At 58.9% G+C, this 12,268-nt stretch overlaps 1 protein-coding gene across 14 annotated transcripts in view; it reads right to left on the bottom strand.

The window, feature by feature from the left end:
• Positions 1–12,268, bottom strand: part of TCF3 (transcription factor 3) — an 82,530-nt gene that overhangs the window by 7,264 nt on the left and 62,998 nt on the right. For all 14 annotated transcript variants that reach the window (XM_056512554.1, XM_056512550.1, XM_056512558.1 and 11 more), the window contains 7 exons: positions 6,983–7,085; positions 6,299–6,438; positions 6,034–6,160; positions 5,176–5,234; positions 4,406–4,484; positions 2,128–2,201; positions 1,307–1,510 (listed from right to left, as the gene is read on the bottom strand). In XM_056512554.1, coding sequence (XP_056368529.1) covers positions 1,307–1,510; positions 2,128–2,201; positions 4,406–4,484; positions 5,176–5,234; positions 6,034–6,160; positions 6,299–6,438; positions 6,983–7,085 — 786 coding nt within the window. The remainder of the gene's footprint in view (positions 1–1,306; positions 1,511–2,127; positions 2,202–4,405; positions 4,485–5,175; positions 5,235–6,033; positions 6,161–6,298; positions 6,439–6,982; positions 7,086–12,268) is intronic.

Here is a 12,268-nt window from a genome sequence, read left to right on the forward strand (position 1 = left end):
CCACGGACCAGGGTGAGGCACAGCCCTGTGCTCCCCTCACCCGAAGCTCTGGAATGCAGGAGGAAGAGCCAGCCTGCTCCAGCACCAGCTCTCTGGGACTGTGGTGGGGACACTGCAGCCCCCTGCTCTGAACAGGAGCTGCACCCAGCCCAGAGCCCCTGGCACTGCTGTCCCCACCCCCAAGGAAAAGCCCCTCTGTGCCTGCTGCAAGGCCAGCACACCAGAGAGGACATGTGTCCTGTGTCCCTTGAGCACCACCCTTTCTGCCACCTCCCCAGTGCCACCAGGGCAAGGGACATCCCAGCAATATGGACTTGGCTGCAAAGGGGCTGGAGGCAGAGTGAGGGCCCCTCCTGAGCCCTGAGGCTGTGTCACACAGGCTGGGGGCACTGACAGGACAGAGCCAGCCCTGCTGGCTCCCCAGCTGGCAGCAGCCTGCAGGGGACACGTCCCATTCCCTGCTCAGGAGCAGAATCCAGGGAGCCTGGAGGGTGATCACAACTGCTTCTCTGGAGACTGGAGATGTGTCACTGTTTGCTGCAGCAGGCAAACAGCTCTGCCAAAAATGTGCTGCTGTGGTCACCAACCTCTAGACAAGGGGGGACCCAGGTGACCCTGCATGGGACCCCAGGATCCACGTGCCCAGGGCACCCTTGATCCATCACATTCCCTGGAGCTGGAATGAGCCCTCACACACCAGCACTCTCCATGTGCACAGAGGGACATGGTGCCTGCCCAGACCATTCAGAGCAGGGAATTCCTGGTGACACCTGGCCCTCTTGTACCTACTGGATCCCTCTTCTCCTCCCTGCATATTCCAGGGATGCCTTGAAGTTATTTTGAGGGATTTCCAATCATGTTGCAGGGTAAGAAGAGCAGCTCTCTCATCACCTCTGTTTGCCCCAAGAAGGGGCACAGGGGAAGGGCAACACAGAGCTGGTGTCAAGGGTGGACTCAATGTCCCCAGAGCAGCTGTGGCTGCTCCTGGATCCCTGGCAGTGTCTAAGGCCAGGCTGGCTGGGGCTTGGAGCACCCCAAGGCAGTGGAAGGTGTCCCTGCCCATGGCAGGAGGTAGAACAAGATGAGCTTTGAGGTCTCTCCAAACCAAACCACTCTGGGATTCTATGACTCAACTCTCCCTTGCAGGAACATGGGAAGTGACTTCTGTGCATGTCACTCAACGCTGCCAACACCTGACCCAAGCTGCACCACACTGAGCTATTCCTGCCCCAAAGGCAGCATCCCCCTGAATGCCAGGGCATGCCACACGTGTCCCCAGCGTGTCCCTGCCAGCTCCCACACTCACCAGACTCGGGTGCCTGCTGCCCAGGGCCATGACTGAGGCGGGGAAGGCCTGGCCCAGGCTGCCCACGGCCGCACTGTGTGGAGGAGCTGAGCCCAGCAGCCCGTGCATGTCCCCGTGGCTGCTGGGCATGGCAGAGGTCTGGCCCACAGCATGGTTCCTCAGCACGTGGATGGCTTCATCCAACCTGTCTTCCATTTTGTTTTGCTGGAAGGGCAGGACAGAGACAGGTCTGTGTTAAGTGCCCCATCCCTGGACGTGTCCAAGGTTGGACAGGGCTTGAAGAGCCTGGTCTAGCAGAGAGTGTCTCTGCTCATGGCAGGGGGTGGAACTGTGTGAGCTTTAAGATCCCTTCCAACCCAATCCTTTCCACTATTCCAATCCAATTCCATGACTGCAATCCCATAAAGCCAGCAGCCCCCTGCTTCTCTGCACTTTGGAATGGCTGGTGGCAATCCTGGACACAGGTGCCACAGGGCAGGGATGGGGAGAAATAACCCCACCCAGGCAGTGCCATTCCCCAAATGCACAATGGATCACATGAGTGGAATTACTCAGGGCAGGGAGGCAGAAACCTGCCAGGAATCCCTTGGGCTGGGCCAAAGCCCCAGGATGGGCCTGGGCTGGGGGCAGGGGAGGTGCCAGGCTGCTGGGGGACTCCAGGTCAGGGATGCAGCACTCGGCTCTGCTTAGCTGGGCCACCCCAATATCCATCCCTGACCAACCAGCTGATTCCAGGCAGTCAGGGGAGAGGCATCACCAAAAACCCTTCACCACCAAGCCCTGAGGGATGAGAGAGAAAACGAATTTTTGGTGCCACTCACCAAGGTGTGGAGGCTCCCTTCGTAGCTGGGAGATAAGGCACCCGCTGCACCCGCCCGCGGCCACTGCGATGAGCCTGGGGACACACGCACACTTGGGGACCGGCCATGGCCACGGCGGCCACTAGATGGGGCTGCAAGCTGGGGCACGGCCACGTGCCAAGCACAGCTCTGCCCGGGCACTGCTCGGGCCACACAGCACCCCCAGCACTGCCCGGGCCACCAGAGCACTGCATGGGCCACCATGGCACTGTATGGGCCACCACGGCACTGTATGGGCTACCATGGCACTGCCTGGGCCACCATGGCACTGCATGGGCCACCACGGCACTGCCTGGGCCACCATGGCACTGTATGGGCCATCATGGCACTGCCCGGGCCACCATGGCACTGTATGGGCCATCATGGCACTGCCCGGGCTACCATGGCACTGCATGGGCCACCATGGCACTGTATGGGCCACCACGGCACTGCCCGGGCCACCATGGCACTGCCCGGGCCACCACGGCACTGTATGGGCCACCATGGCACTGCATGGGCCACCACGGCACTGCATGGGCCACCATGGCACTGCATGGGCCATCATGGCACTGCATGGGCCACCACAGCACTGCCCGGGCCACCATGGCACTTCATGGGCCATCATGGCACTGCATAGGCCACCATGGCACTGCATGGGCCACCACGGCACTGCATGGGCCATCATGGCACTGCATGGGCCACCAGAGCACTGCATGGGTCACCATGGCACTGTATGGGCCACCAGAGCACTGCATGGGCCACCACGGCACTGCCCGGGCCACCAGAGCACTGCATGGGCCACCATGGCACTGCATGGGCCACCATGGCACTGCATGGGCCACCATGGCACTTCATGGGCCATCATGGCACTGCATGGGCCACCATGGCACTGCATGGGCCACCATGGCACTTCATGGGCCATCATGGCACTGCCCGGGCCACCATGGCACTGCATGGGCCACCACGGCACTGTATGGGCCACCATGGCACTGCATGGGCCACCACAGCACTGCATGGGCTACCATGGCACTGTATGGGCCATCATGGCACTGTATGGGCTACCATGGCACTGCATGGGCTACCATGGCACTGCATGGGCCACCATGGCACTGCATGGGCCACAGTGGCACCACATGCTCTGCATGGGCCACTATAGCCCCACACAAGCCCCATGGCAGTGCAAAGGCCACCATGGCACTGCTTGCCCCCTCATGGGCCACCACAGAGCCATGTGGCACCATGTGGACACTGTGGCACCATGTGGACACTGTGGCACCAAAGGGACACTGTGGCACCATGTGGACACTGTGGCACCAAAGGGACACCATGGCACCGTGTGGACACTGTGGCACCATGTGGACACTGTGGCACCAAAGGAACACTGTGGCACCATGTGGACACTGTGGCACTGTGTGGACACTGTGGCACCGTGTGGACACTGTGGCACCATGTGGACACTGCGGCACTGTGTGGACACTGTGGCACCAAAGGGACACTGTGGCACCATGTGGACACTGTGGCACCACACAGACACTGTGGCACCGTGTGGACACTGTGGCACCGTGTGGACACTGCGGCACTGTGTGGACACTGTGGCACCACACAGACACTGTGGCACCATGTGGACACTGTGGCACCATGTGGACACTGTGGCACCAAAGGGACACTGTGGCACTGTGTGGACACTGTGGCACTGTGTGGACACTGTGGCACCAAAGGGACACTGTGGCACCGTGTGGACACTGTGGCACCACACAGACACTGTGGCACCAAAGGGACACTGTGGCACCAAAGGGACACTGTGGCACCGTGTGGACACTGTGGCACCACACAGACACTGTGGCACTGTGCAGACACTGCACCCCGTGGCACCATGAGCTCTTCTCTGGCTCAGACCCCAGGAGGTGCCCAAATGTCCCTGGTCTCTGACTCACTGTGACCTTGGTTCTGCCAGGTTATGCCTGGCCCAGCTCTGCTGGCCACAGCAGGACCTGCCCTGTCCAGGGGGAGCAGGAATGGGCTCTCAGCAGGTGCTGAACGTGGGTTTTACCACTTGGCTGCTTCCCAGTTCCCACTGTGCTTCTCCCATGGGAGGCAAATCCAGCCACAGCCTCTCTGAGATGGGACACTCAGGGACAGGATCAGGAAAGGCAGAAGAGGGTCCTGGGGTTGCTGCCAGCCCTGGGCTGAGGGTTTGGGGCTGACCTGGGAAGTCCCCAAAGCAAACCCAACCCCCCTCACCCTTCACATTGTCACTCACCTGCGAGGCCCTGTGGGGACCCGACTGGGGTGGAGGGGTTGGAGGAGAAGTTATTGCTAGAGTGGTCAGGGGAGTAAATCTGCAGGGACAGAAGGGGGACAGTCAGCAGTGCCACCCTGAGCTAGCTGTCCCCTCCCAGTGGCACCCACCACCTGCTGGGACCTCCCTTCCCAAACCCACTGCCAGCACAAAGACCAAGCCCGGTTCTCCCCAGTTCCCCCATTAACCCTGGGGTTTCTCTCTGTCCCTACTGTCACCACCCCTGAGTGCAGCCTCTGCTCTCCAGGTCCCCTCTCAGGAGGAAGCAGGAGCTCTCAGGAATTGTTGCAGGGTGCACTGTCACCTGCAGCCTGGGGTGTCACAGACACCCCTCTGCCACTGTGCAAAGATCACTGAATGGGACAGAGGCAACTCTCTGGAAACCCAGTGAGACCAGTGCCCTCCAGTTTGAACCAGCACACACAGGACAAGGACTACAGGGACCTGCAAGACCTGTCACAAGGTCTGTGTAGGGCAGTCTTGGCAGAGCAGCACCAGGCTGGGAGGGCACAGAGCAGGAAATGCAGCTGCAGGGCCACCACAACCTGCAATGCCTCGGTTTCCCAAAAGGGGCCAGGACTGAGATGACAGCACATGGAGAGGGGAAACTCTCCCTCAGAGGCTGCTGTGGATGTGGGGTGCGTTCACCAAATGTGGCCATGTTCTCTGCAGGGTAGAGGATCCTGCAGCAGCAGGACTGGGAGGAGGTCAGGACTATCCCAAACTCTTACCGAGGCCAGAGCCTTCCCAAGTGCATCTCCAGAGCTCCCAGCTGTGGTTCCTCTGTTACCTGCCAAGAGAGGATACAGATGCCACTGCCAAGGCCCCAGACCCCAGCAGGACCTACCAGACCTTCTTTGGGGTTGGTCACCTGCTATGGGCTGGGAATTTTCTGCTTTTAGAGCTTTGCTTGAAAATTAAATGTTTGTCCAGCTTGGGGCAGCTCGGACATGGAGCACCTTCCCCTAGAAGCCATCAAGGGGCTGCAGGGACACCTCTCCAAGCTCTGGGCTGGAGGTGTAGTGCCACCAACAGCAACCACGCATCCTGCTGCAGCACAGCCATTGCCATGGGGCATCTCAAACCCCAACAACCACTGGATGATCCCAGAGGTCTCTTCCAGCCTTAATGATACTTCCATTCTATGAATTACAAACTTTCTGCTCCATAGAAAAACAAGTTTTTTCTACAAATCTGTGTCAGGATCCTCATTTCCTGGGGAGCATGAGCTCATTTCAGTAACAGGTTTTGTAACAGGTTCAGCAGGGTGAGAGACTACAGCACTGGGGGGTTAACGTGGTATCCAAACCCAGCATGAGCATTCCCATTCTGGATCTAGGGGAGCAGCTTCACACAGGTGCAAATCCATCCCACAACTCATCTAAGCCACACCACCTCCAGGAGATAATGCCAGATCTCCTGGGATCCTGCCAGACCCCCCAGGTGCTCCAGCAGCAAGAAGCTCACTGTGCCTGTTCCCCAGGCAGGGACTCCAGGCACAGGTGACACAGGGACCAAAGGTGTCTGGGTGTGCTGGATGCCTCAGGCAGCAGGTCTGCCCAAGGCCAGGTTTCTCAGGTGAGCCGTACCCATGATGCTGTCGGTGCCGCTGATCGGGGGCGTGTGGCTGGACACTCCGTACGCTGTGGAGGCCGAGGAGAAGCCGGACACCGAGGGGAGCCCACCGTTCACCTCTCCTGTATGCAGCTGGTAGTTCTGGCAGGGAGAGGGACAGCGCTGAGAGGGGCCCTGAGAGAGCTGTGGGGCTCAGCAGCTGGGGCAGCACCCAGGTGGCCCGAGCCCACAGCCAGGGGAGAAGGGGACAGGGAGGTGACACAGCCATGGGGACGTTACCATGCGTTCGTGCTGATGTAAACTGTTGAAGCCGCTGGACTGTGGGAGCGGGGAGGAGGAGCTGCCCAGCATGGCACCGTAGCTCGACTGGCTCATGGCACCTGGGGAACTCCACAGGTCTGCTGAGTTATGGAGTCCATCTGCAAGGAACCCAGAGCTGAGTGGGGCAGGGACAGCAGCCCCCAGCCCCCAGGGGGGAACAAGTCAGCCCTGGCTGAGGGGCTGGGACTGTCCCCACCACATTCTGCCTGTGCTCAGCATCACCTGCTGAGCAAACCAGGAAAAACTCTCTGGGACAGGGACAGGAGCCCAGCAAGGGCTGGAGCTGTGTCAGGGCTGGCATGGAGCTCAGGGAAAGGTTCTTCCCCCCGAGGGTGCTGGGCACTGCCCAGGCTCCCCAGGGAATGGACCCCAAGGCTGCCAGAGCTGCAGGAGCGTTTGGACAGCGCTCTCAGGGATGCTCAGGGTGGGGCTGTTGGGGGCTGGGCAGGGACAGGGGCTGCACTGATCATCCATGAGGGTCCCTTCCTACTCAGTATATTCAATGATTTTGGGGCTGCATTGTGTCTCATGCACTCCAGCCCTGAGGTCCCTCCAGATGTGCAATCCCTCCCATGGTCCATAACAGGAAGGCTGCCTCTGCTCTGCCTGGCTTGTGGGATCACAGCTCTGGGAATACCTCACCTGCCATATAAAAGGCTCCAGGATACACAGTGCTGGGAGGTTTCGAGGGAGTATATCCAGCTGGATCCCTGCTGTAGTCATCACCTGAGTTGGATGGATACACCTGTGGGGCAGGAAGGGGTTGAAGAGAAGAGCTTGGTCAGACCATGGCCTCACATCCTCACCATGGCTGCTCCCAACCCTGCACAGCCTCAACTTCAAACCTCAAACTTCAGCAGTGCTTGATCACCTCTCCCATGGCAAATGAGCAGCAAGTGCTTCACTGAACTGACCTTTCAGGGCATGGAGGGACAGGACCCAGGGAATGGCTGCCACTGGCAGAGGGCAGGGCTGGATGGGATATTGGGCAGGAATTGTTCCCTGGGAGGGTGGGGAGCCCTGGCACAGGGTGCCCAGAGCAGCTGTGGCTGCCCCTGGATCCCTGGCAGTGTCCCAGGCCAGGCTGGACATTGGGGCTGGAGCAGCCTGGGATTGAAGAGTCCCTGCCATGGCAGAGGTGGAACTGGATGGGCTTTGAGGTCCCTTCCAACCCAAACCATCTGATAAGCCCCAGGAGCTTTGCTTTGATTCATCCCACAGCAGATCTGGGGGGGGAACTGGAGCAGCTCAGCCAAAGTCCTCAAAGGGCACAGCCCTACGAGGAGCAGGGCAGGGCACAGGGCACAGAGGGCACAGATGATAGAGCAGAGAGCAGAGGGCACAGGGGGCAGAGGAGAGGGCACAGATGACAGGGCAGAGGGCACAGGGCTCCTCTCTGTTCCTGTCACCCTCCTTGGTCCCCAGAACCTGCCCAGCTCCAGCAGAAGTTTCGACTCTGCTCCAGTTCCGTTTTCCTTGGTTATAATTTCTTCTGGGTAACCACAAAAGCCACCACTGCTGCAGTGACCCCACACTGGGGGGACAGGCTGGGTGGTGGCAGTGGGCACCCCCCTGTGCCAACCCTGCCCTGTGCCAGGCTCCTGAGCACAGTCCCTGCTCAGAGCCCGCAGGGAAATGGGGCTGAGGGGGAACTGAGGCAGGGGGCTGAGCCCCTCACAGTCATTGTCACACGGGAGGGGACAGCCCTCCCACAGCTCCTGGGTCAGATTTCTGCAGCACTGCTCAGCTCTGTGATTTAACAGCACATTAAGCACAAGAAAAAGCTTTTCTTTCCCTTCTAAATTAACCAAACCCATCCTAGAAAGCCCTGACCGAAAATCAGCTTCTGCCAGGACAAAAACAGACTTTTCTTTTTTTAAAGCAGAAATTCGACATGTAAAGGAACCGAAATGGCATTCAAAGAAACTGAAATAGCACTCAGATGATGTGAGAACTTTTGTCACAGCTTATTTTCATCCCCTTTGATTCACTCTGAAACCGATAATCTTTTTTTTTTTTTAAATCCAGCTGAAAGCAGAGGTGGGGCAGGGGCCGGGCTCTGCCTGGCACACAGGGTCTCTTTGGGAAGGAAACTTGCCCAAGTTTCTTTTCCCCCACAGCCAGCTGCTCCCTTCTAGCCCTTGTCATCAAGCAAAAAGAAACAAAACTGATGGTGAGGAATGAAAGACACAATCAGGGAATCCTTAAGGTTGGAAGAGATCTTTAAGTCCAACCATAAAAGCAGCAGCACCACCATGTTCAGCACTAACCCATGTCCTCAATGCCACAGCCACGTTTTCTGAACAATTCCATGATGGTGACTCCACCATGGCCCTGGGCAGCCTGTGCCAGGCTTCTTTTTGTTTAAAAAAACCCCAAAGCCCCTCCAGAAATCAGCAAGGGTCAATGGAACTGGGGAAGGGGCTGGAGCACCAGGGGTGGCTGAGGGAGCTGGAAAGGGGCTCAGCCTGGAGAAAAGGAGGCTCAGGGGCCCTTGTGGCTCTGCACAACTCCCTGACAGGAGGGGACAGCCGGGGGGTCGGGCTGTGCTCCAGGAACAGGGACAGGAGGAGAGGGAACAGCCTCAGGCTGGGCCAGGGGAGGTTTACATTGGATAGTAGGAACATTTCTTCACTGAAAGTGTGCTCAGACACTGGAACAGGCTGCCCAGGGTAGGAGTGGAGTCACCATCCCTGGAAGTGTTCAAACACTGTGTGAATGAGGCACTTGGGGACATGGGTCAGCAGTGGCCTTGGCAGTGCTGGAGAACAGTTGGACTCAGTGACCTTTAGAGGGCTTTTCCAACCTTAATGACTCCGTGATTCTACAGGGAACTCGTAAAATACAGACAAAAAAAATGAGAGAGGGGGAAGGGCAAATCCTGACCGACACTGGCAGCTGCCCTTTGTCCCCTTCTCAAAAAGGAGAATTCCAGGCCCTGGTCCCCAGGATGCTGCCGGGTGCTGTGGGCAGAGGGAGCTGGCGTGGGCTGGGGGATGGGGGAGGCAGTGGAGAACGGGAATCCAGCAAATTGACTTTTGCTATAATTTGATTAAATAGCGGGAGCCGGGACAGGAATGGAGCGCAGCACGTCTGAGAGCCCCGCGCCATCTGGCAGGGCTGGCTCGGGGCCAGGCGCCCGGCAGCTGCACCAACAGCCAGCCAGAGCCCAGCGAGAAAACAACGGCCAGGAAATGGCAGCCATGGAGGGACGGGGCTGCAAGAGCAGGGAGAAGGGGAAATTCACCTTGCTGTGTATCCACCCCCAACATCTCCTGCTGGATCCTGGGGGCCAAGTTTCAGCACAAGCCTGGCCCTGACCCTGAATTCTCCTTTTGCTGCCCAGCACAGGGGAGGCTGTGAAAAGCCAATTCCATCCTTCTGTGCACGGAGCCAGGAGCATGGAGCTGTGTGCTCCTGTAAATCAGGGCCAGCCATTCCCCAGCCCTGTTCCCCAGCCCCTGGCCCCAGCCCTCATGCCAGCAGCCTCAGGGACCTCCAGGTGAGGTCATTTCCTCTGGTGAACATTTGCCAGCACGGCCAGAGCAGCTCGAAAAGCCCCAGCGCTGGGATTTGCAGCGCTTTGTGGTCTTGGGTTGTTTTTCCCTCCCTGTTTTTCTTGCTTAAAAGCAGGAGCTGGGGTGGGACTTTGGGCAGACTGAGACTCTAAACAGAGCAGTGACCAGACTGGGAATGCACAGCCTGAAACAGCTCCCAGGCACTGAACTCACTGCGGCAGCAAAACCCTGCAGGAACCCACCTGCACAAAATCCCTCCCCGGGTTCCTCTGGCACTGCAGCCAATGTGGGGCCACATCCAGCCCTGGATCCTGTGCCGTGGCCAGGAGCCCCAGAGCTGCAGGGAGACTCCAAGGGGCTCCATGCCCTGGGGGCAGCCCCAACCCAGCACCTACTGCATAGAACCATCAGATGGCTTGGGCTGGAAGGGACCTCAAAGCTCATCTCATTCCAGTCCCTGCCACTGTCCCAGGCTGCTCCAAGCCCTGTCTAACCTGACTTGGGCACTGCCAGGGATCCAGGGGCAGCCACAGCTGCTCTGGGCACCCTGTGCCAGGGCTCCCAACCCTCCCAGGGAACAATTCCTATCCAATATCCCATCCAGCCCTGCCCTCTGGCTCCTGGAGCCCCTTTAGGCCCTGCAAGGAGCTCTGAGTTTCCCTGGAGCCTTCTCTTCTCCAGGTGAGCACCCCCACTCTCCCAGCCTGGCTCCAGAACAGAGGGGCCCCAGTCCGTGGCCTCCTGAGGACAAAAGCCCTGAGCCCAAAGGCGCTGGCTTCCCAGCACAGGTACCCTGTGCCTCTGTGCCCGTCCCTGCCTGGCACTGCTGCTCACACCCCCTGAAGCCCCTCATGCTGCCACTGCCTCTCGGAGCCTTCGGCATCACTCCCTGTCCACCCACCCACCCTCAACTCCTGCAGCCACTGACCTCAGCGAGTTTTCAAAGCAGCTTGGGAATTACAGATTAAAGCAATTTATTTTAATGAGATGCTGATTAACCTATTTATTTTGCACGGGGTCCAGCGATAACATGGGGCGGGCTCCTGCATGGGCGAGTCAGACAAGAAAGAGCCTTTGATCCACGGCCTTTGAGGCCACTCCTGCTTCACACTTCTCCTGCTGCCTAGGCACAGATCTGCCTCTCCAGGTGTGGAAGTTCAAAAACAAACCAGGAAGCCAGAGCTCCCAGCACAGGGAGGGTGAGGGAAAGAGGCAGAACCAGCCCGTGCTCTGAAAATTGGAGCTTTGGCATCAAGGGGCAGCTGAGGCAAGAGCCAGGGCAGAGAGGGAGATTGCACAGGGTGCCCAGAGCAGCTGTGGCTGCCCCTGCATCCCTGGCAGTTCCCAAGGCCAGGCTGGACACTGGGGCTGGAGCAGCCTGGGACAGTGGGAGGTGTCCCTGCCATGGCAGTGGAGGCACTGCATGAACTTTCATGTTCCTTCCAACCCAAACCATTCCATGAGCCTATGAAAGCTGCAGTGCAGGGGTCACTCAGACACAGGGAAGGGGCTGAGCTGTGGCAAATGCCAAGCAGCTCTTCCTGTGGGAATCAGGGCCCTCCAGAGCTCTGCCAGCAGGATGGACCAAGCCCCAGCACTTTGAAATTCGAGGCCAATAAAGGCCATTTGTCGGGGTGATGTTTTCCCCACATGCCGACTGGGGGTAAAGCTCCAAATTTCACACAGAAACTCGAAGCAGCAACAGGGATTGTGACTCGAGCAGGTTTTCCCTGTAAAAACACAGACTCTGCCTCATGTGAATCCACACAGATCCTGCAACACCCCCAGGTGTTTGAGTCCAACCTGGCAAGGCCTCAGTGCCTTCCAAACCCAGCACCTCGGGTCCTATCCCAAAGGCACAGCCTGTGGTGGAGGCTCCAGCTCTGCACCAGTAGTCAGGGAATGCCACAGCAGGGATTTCCCCCATGGATGGAGGTGTTCCCTGGGGAATGGGGAGGATTTCCCCCTGGATGGGGGTGTTCCCTGGGGAATGCCACAGCAGGGATTTCCCCATGGATGGAGGTGTTCCCTGGGGAATGGGGGAGGATTTCCCCCTGGATGGGGGTGTTCCCTGGAATGGGGGAGGATTTCCCCCTGGATGGGGGTGTTCCCTGGAATGGGGGAGGATTTTCCCCTGGATGGGGGTGCTCCCTGGGGAATGGGGAGGATTTCCCCCATGGATGGGGGCATTCCCTGGAATGGGGAGGATTTCCCCCATGGATGGGGGCATTCCCTGGAATGGGGGAGGATTTCTCCCGTGGAAGGGGGTGCTTCCTGGAATGGGGATGGATTTCCCCCGTGGGTGGGGGTGTTCCCTGGAATGGGGATGGATTTCCCCCGTGGGTGGGGGTGTTCCCTGGGGAATGGGGGAGCATTACACCAGCTCTGGCAGGGTGAGGGCACATCTCCA

Source organism: Oenanthe melanoleuca, chromosome 28 (genome assembly GCF_029582105.1).
Source record: "Oenanthe melanoleuca isolate GR-GAL-2019-014 chromosome 28, OMel1.0, whole genome shotgun sequence".
In the NCBI taxonomy this organism is placed as follows: Eukaryota; Metazoa; Chordata; class Aves; order Passeriformes; family Muscicapidae; genus Oenanthe; species Oenanthe melanoleuca.